Source organism: Eimeria maxima, genomic scaffold, assembly GCF_000499605.1.
Source record: "Eimeria maxima Weybridge genomic scaffold, Emw_scaff276, whole genome shotgun sequence".
NCBI lineage: Eukaryota > Apicomplexa > Conoidasida > Eucoccidiorida > Eimeriidae > Eimeria > Eimeria maxima.
In genome coordinates, this window is record NW_013565609.1 from 1,441 (window position 1) to 8,231 (window position 6,791).

The following is a 6,791-nucleotide window of genomic DNA, read 5'->3' on the forward strand; positions in this document are numbered from 1 at the left end:
AAAGGGATTGCGGGCCTCCTGCAACGCAATTCATGCAAGTGAGAATGCATGTGCCAGTGAGCAGCTGAGGCCTTGTTCCCCTCCATCCTTGTGTGGCTTTGGAGTTTTGCTGCTTTGCAGACACGGTTACAAGCTTAGCCACCTTGAAGCTTGCTGGTAACGCGAGGCGACGGTTTCCCTAGTAGCTCCTCGGCACCGCCGAGATGTTGCCCTATGGTGAACCGCACATCATTGTCTAAGGTTCTGCAACAACTGATGAGGGCATAGATCCCTTCTAATTTGCTACAGCCTCGTACAGCGGAACTACCAACACCGCCTCCAAACTACGGGAAAGGCGGAGGAGACCAGGAGCACTCGAGCCATAGTCACTAGATCCATTCCTCTTGAGTTCTTGAAGGCCTTACCAGTTCACGGTGTGCAAATTTATTGTACCGACCATCCGATGATCGGGCCCTGGGATAATTAACGAAATTAGAGGACTGCATAGTCAACTAAGGCTGCCTAACGACGTAACAATTGCCACTTCCCTTCTGAGAGGCCCCTTTCTGCTTACCTCTTTCTCTGCAAGAAATTACAATGTCTGCCTGCGTCAGCTCCATTCTGAATTGGGTTCGAAATTTCCATCTGACTCGTAAACTCCTACGTTCTACACTAGAGCTTTCTGAAAAGTCACTGGCAGTGGCTTCCGTAGACTGCAATACACGTTTCAGTGAGGTATGATACAGCGCGGCACTTCCAGTAAGTGCCTTATGAGGACTACTCAAGACTACTAACCAACAGAAAGTGTGAATCCCGAACAGTGCGGACAGGCACGGCAGATAAAACAGAATGCCCTCCAGCACGCAGTTTTAGAGCATTTGCACGCGGGTGGCTGCCCCTAGCAGCAGAAAAAAGTTGTCATTTGCAAAAACTAGAATGACTGCCAGCCTTCCTGCAATGCGAAAGTGTTGTGTGGCAGTGTTGTGTGTTGTGTGGCAGAGGGTTCCTTAATGCATTGCAGGATCCTCCTTTGTCGTGTACGTTTCTTCTGTGATTCATTTCTTCTGCACTAAGGTGCGCCAATCCGCCGTTACTTCAATAAAATTCGCATTTTGCATCCCTCTGCGACTGCAGATACACATGTCACAAATGTCGGATTGGTGGTGTGCCTGTACAAACATCTAGAGAAACGTCGGCTGCCACGAGCATCTAAGAAACCCTACGCTAACGTCCAACGTTTTCTGCCCTCATACGCAAGTGCTGGGATGAAGCGAAATCAACTATGGCCTCCCATGCGAAACGGATGAAATAGCTTACCTCGACATTTCCTTTTCCTTCCACTCTTCGATTTTCTTTTGCTTCAATCGCTCCTTTCGTTTGTCGTAGTCCTGCGCATAGATTACAAATGACGCCGGGAGTCCAACATTCCAAAGGCTGTGTGCAGCCTGAACGTGTCGCCATAGAAAGGACAGCTAAAACTCACCTCGTCGGACTCTTCATCCTTCTCCCGACTCTTCTGCCACTTTTCAACGAGCTGCATGCGCCTCCGTACAAGGGGATTGGAAGAACTAAGCTTTTTGACGCCAGAGCTGCCGAGCGGCCGCTTGGTAGGCGCCGCAGCGACAGCAGACCCTTGGGCTCCATCCCGCGACACCGCAGGAGCCTTCGGATCTGTCTCATGATGCCGTTGATGATCTGCAGACCACCAAACATGTAAGTATATCCTTTAATACATTGCACAGAAAGGAAGGCTAGTGCTACAGTCGTTTTGATGCTCGATGTCAGTCAACCGCCTGAAGCTTAAAAAGCGCGCCGCCGCAACTTTCGTTGGCGGCACTTCAGTAGCGGCACAAGTACCTGACTATGCACTGCATCATGAACCTGCCTGAACACTCCAAGGACCTGCGATACTGATGGGCTGCATGGCCTCGTGGCAACGCGCCCTGAAGAGCGCTTTCGGCCATTGAGGGCGGCTAGCCTGGCAGTGATTTCAGCAGCTGCTGTATGCGCGAGCCGCCCTGTCGATGGGCTGCGCAGCGGAAAGCAATGTGGTTCGGCAGAACTTGGCCCATGGAGTTGGTGTGTCTACGTAGCTCGTTCGAAGGTGCATGACTCAGCAAACTCCCGTCGGAAAAACCGTCCTTTTGGGGTAAATGCTAAGCAAGCACTATGCCTTGACTGGGAAAAAATGACGAGCTGTTATGCCACTAACCATGCAAGCCTAGTTCGCAAGTATGCCCAACGGGCTGTTGAAGGCCCAAAGATCCCCCAAATCACGCAGATGACGCAGAAAACACAGATCAAAACGCGGTAATGGGAATATCCGCATACGTGAGTAGAATAAGCTCCGGGTCCTTCACCATCTGCAAAATATTGAACACAGCCAGCGACATACCTGCTGCTGGTGCTGCCCCCGCTTTTGCGGCTTCTGATGCTGCTGGAGCCACTTCATCGGGAAGCGTCGGTGGGGGCCCTTCAGGGGTAGGAGGGGCAGTGCCGAGTGCTGTCGACTCCTCGCTGGAGACGCTGCTGCCTCTTTGCATAGCACCAGCGTTTCTAGAGCCACTAGTTGTGGGACGGCCACTGCCACCCTTGTCCAATGCAGATGTCCCTGCCACGCCAGCTAGGCAGTTCCGCGAAGATGACTTCACTGTTCCGCTGGCCGAGACAGATGCTGCAGCAGCAGAATAGGGGAATACGGATGCAAGTTCTTGGTGCCGCTCTTCTGCTTCCACATCTTGCAAGAGATGCTTCTGCACCGCAAAACACTCACCAACAAATCCATGTTCTTTTCTACACGAAACTTACCAAATGAAGAAAAGTGCTGTTTGTTGACGTCACTTTCTCAGATCTCGAAAGGACCTAGGGAATGAGGGCCCCTGATACCTGAAAATCCTGTTGCATTTTGTCAAGCCTCTTTAGAAAAAAGCTGCTACTAAGACCTCCATCTATCCAGTCATCCTGCAGGTACCACCCGCATAAAATAAAACAAAACAAACGACATCCTGGTGTGTACGCAGCAAAGTTCTTAAAATGAGTCCAACGGGCAACTAGCAGTTAGCGGCTAGCAGTCAGCATTTGCGTAACTACCAGGGTGACTGCGACCCACTAAGCGAGCCTTCAGTGCAGCTAACAATGCTGAAGCCCATTCCTTCTCCACATTTCCAAGACGCCGTGCAAGCGAAGACGCCAACGAGCGAACCTGCAACAGGCACAAGGGACGAAAGTGGTACTAGAGTGACCTTTTGAAGACTGGCTATCAGGTTGTTAGATTATGATGCCTTTGTGTCGCTATATAGACCTGTGGGAACAACCATCAGAGGGCCCTGCCAATCAAGTTACCTTTGCCTGCTGAGACTGTGTTCCTCTGGACTCCGCCAGCCGCTGTTTGCAGGCCGCGCACTGAGCAGGCTGTGGTCGTCGATCTTGTTGAAGCTGAAGGTCTATCAACTCCTTCAAAAATTCATCATCCGAACCACTAGCGCTCGTTTCCTGTGATCGTTTATGCCGCTGTTGCTCCCGACGCTGCCTCATGGAACGGAATCGTTGAAGGCGCATACTGAGATCAGCTTTTTCACGAAGAGCAGCTGCTCCAGCCACAGTGCAACTTTCATACTCTGCATCTAACTCCTCCTCCATGAAATCTAGCTGAAAAATCAGCTGCTGGACTTTCTCCGAGCACGTTGGCAGCTCCTGAGTCAATCTAAAGGTGGATGCAGCCCACTGTCGCAGGTCTTGCTGTTGCTGATGCTTGGCACCCGTGTCTACCTGTGCAGCACTGGGCTGTAGAGAGCTTCCGGGCGACTCCCATGTAACCTCATCAGTGGTTACATTCCAGTAGTATGTCTTCCCAGTAGCAGCATCTACAACCGCCTGCCAAACTGCCTCATCATCTTGGGGCTGCTGCTGCTCATGGATGCCAGTGGCCGTTATCCCCTGGTCTGCACTGTTCTGAGGACTCTCAGAAGCAGGTGGACTGGTTCTTGACGACTGTTGGCTATCGGGAAGCGTCTCTGGTACAGACGCGATCGACACTGCTTCCTGGCCACCTGAATTTGAATCCTGCTGTTGGGCCTCCCTCTGGCTGTCCAGCTGTTCAATTTCCTTCATAAAAAGGACAAATTCATCGTCCACTTTGCTGCGTTCGTTCCCTGCTTCCTGGGTATCGTCAGCTGGTGCTTCTGCATCTTGCTGCCCTCCCTCTTCGAGCGTCTGACCAGCCGCAGTGCGGGTGGTGGAAACCGAATATCCCGACGTTCCCGACGCAGGCGGCTCACTTGCTCTGCCGGCGTTTCCTGAAAGCAACAGAGAAAACATGGAAGATAATGATGAGATGAGCAGCCCTGCCGCACATTAGTGGCAAACTGTGAAGGTGTCGCAAAAACAGCGGGTATTGGAGGCAATAGAAGGATCTGTCCAATTTACTCTTCATGCGTAACTGGCGAGGCAAGAAGGCTGGGGGAGGCATCTCTGACGTCACGATTTGGGTTAGCGGTGACTCAGCGGCCGCTGTCCGGGCAGGTGCATCGAGGGGCCTTTGTTCACAGCCTGCAGCAGCGATTTCTTCCGCGTCCCTTCCAGGCGCATGATCATCTGGATGAGCGGCATCTTCGAGCCCATTGTCCGTCATTTGGACTGAAGACACTGAATTATGCATGCCGGCATCACTGTCATCTGAAGCCCCCTCTGAAGGAGCGGGCAAAGCAGTGCAATTCGACTCCCCCGGTGGGCCCGAACTGGCTTGGTCAGCTGTTTCGGTGCAGACCGGCTCCAGCTGGGGGTCTGCAGACTTATTTGTGTGTTCCACCTTTCCATCCTGAACCTTCGTGTCCGAACTCTCATGTAGCCTTTCCTGCTTTTCCAGAGTTAACACGCCTCTTGGCAGCTCCCCCTCGTCAGACCCCGGCATGAGCGCTGGAGTGGTGCGGATGCATACGGGCGGATGATATGAACGTGCAACCCTAATACAACCCTACCCACGGATTTACTCTGATGAATGGCTTTAGTCTTTGTAACGGTCGGTAGGACTTTTAACTCGTGCAAAGCCGGAACACTTGCACGTTTGTACCCTGCCCATCGTACAGGCTGACCCAAGGGAGTGATAATGCTACTCGAACATACTAAGACCCTTTTACTGCTCTGTTCGTCGCTAACAGCATCAATATGTGCGTTAAAGTATTCAGAGGATTGCACAGAAAAGCTGAAGGGGGATGTTGTACACTGGTATCCAATGAGGACAGATGGCGGGCAGTCAGTTTGAAAAGGAGTACAAAATTACTTAACCTGTTTAAATACTGTAAAAGAGTTATGGTAGTTAATCCTGATTAACAAACGGTGCATGCTCATTCACAATGTACAGCAAGTTCTTGTGGCTCATGGGGCTTTTCCCAAGCCCCGTTGCTGCACATGAAATTATTTGTTCCATATTTCCATCATAGTTACCGAAAGTTCCACCATCTAAACTGCAGTTGTAACTAGAGACTATTATTGGTGTTTGCAACTATCCATAGGCTAGCATATTAGACCCCTAGCGGGGGGGTTCTCCGCGGAGTCTGCAGAGGCAGCAATGACAGCACACAGCTTGTCTCACCTCAGGATCTAGGAAGCCATTCGGCTGCCAGCAACCACGGTTATTGCACCTGACGTTCTGTATGGAGCTTTCATCCAAAGGCGAAGCGCACGTCGTATGCCTCTGGCTGCTGCGACTCAACACCGTGAAAGCTGCCCAGCATGAGTTCTACCTATGGGTGGCTAACTGAAAGTGCATTAGCAATCGAACGGCCTATCCCCATTCGCGGGGTTTCTCAGCAGTCTCAACTTCGCCTGTCATCCATTGTCAGGAAGCAGCAGGAGAGTCAGCAACAGCGAGTAGATGCGCAAAGACCTGTCTTTGTTGAGGCCGCTAAAGAAGGTAGAGTATTTACGCATGACGTCCCCTGTTCCCGCAGATGGACGCGCCCGTCGAAAAAGGCGAGCTTCCGTTGCAGATTGCCCCTTCCCTCCCAGTAGAGATGGTTTTCAACCCACTGTGGGCTTCGCACGGTGTGCTCCTTTTGCCGGCGTCTAAGTATCCTTGACGGGTGATAGCACCAAGAATATCATGAATAGGCCCGTTTATCTTTTTGCATACTGTGGAACTGCAGCCACTGGATTGGATTGGGCGACAGTTTGCCGGTAGGAATGACGGCGTTGCCTTGAGAGATGCTGCAGACGAACGTGACCGAATAAGCCACACGCCGGACATCAATGCTGTATCGGCTCACCTGGAAAGGAAAGCAAAGCTCTATGATCGACTAGGTATGGCGTGTGCGCAACACACGTAGGGGAGTGGCTCTGCAGTGGAATATAACCCGTCTTCGCGAACCAAAAAACAGCTATGTCTCTTCTGTTGTTGGTTTATTCGCTTCCGTTACCCTTGCAGTGGGTGGGCTGGATCATAGTGCATCCGCATTGCAACTGCTTCAATTAAATCAAAAACGCCGCGTTGTCCAAAGAGACACCCCAGTGGTGGGACCAACTGGCCCGCTCCTTTCGACCGAAGCTCTCGCTGCGCTCCTGAACTTTTCCGAGTAAGAAGTAGTTGCGTTCTCTCCTCTGAATGAACAACAGATAATGCTTCAGGACTGCGCTATTCACGCACTTAATACTATTAACAACCCGGAGACCCTACGTAGTTGTGAGCGGGAATATGTTAGCAGCCGAGCAGGCAAAGCAGCTTTTTAATGAACCTCGTGTTCGGTTTCTGTGGGGCTGATTAATTTGCGCATTTTCCGTCCAGAGGTTCTGACGTCTGCCAAGACAACGAGAAGTAA

The 6,791-nt window shown here is 51.5% G+C and overlaps 2 protein-coding genes across 2 annotated transcripts; one reads left to right on the forward strand and one right to left on the reverse strand.

The window, feature by feature from the left end:
- Positions 1-1,034: 1,034 nt before the first annotated feature.
- On the reverse strand, positions 1,035-4,888 carry EMWEY_00025850 (hypothetical protein, conserved; the record flags this gene model as incomplete). Its single annotated transcript, XM_013481120.1, has 9 exons — positions 1,035-1,107; positions 1,297-1,367; positions 1,463-1,674; positions 1,842-2,008; positions 2,311-2,732; positions 2,866-2,940; positions 3,089-3,181; positions 3,322-4,274; positions 4,405-4,888. 9 exons carry the CDS (start codon positions 4,886-4,888, stop codon positions 1,035-1,037), a joined length of 2,550 nt encoding a protein of 849 aa, XP_013336574.1.
- An 821-nt stretch (positions 4,889-5,709) lies between these two features.
- Positions 5,710-6,791, forward strand: EMWEY_00025860 (hypothetical protein, conserved; the record flags this gene model as incomplete). Its single annotated transcript, XM_013481121.1, has 4 exons — positions 5,710-5,949; positions 6,123-6,276; positions 6,401-6,548; positions 6,758-6,791. 4 exons carry the CDS (start codon positions 5,710-5,712, stop codon positions 6,789-6,791), a joined length of 576 nt encoding a protein of 191 aa, XP_013336575.1.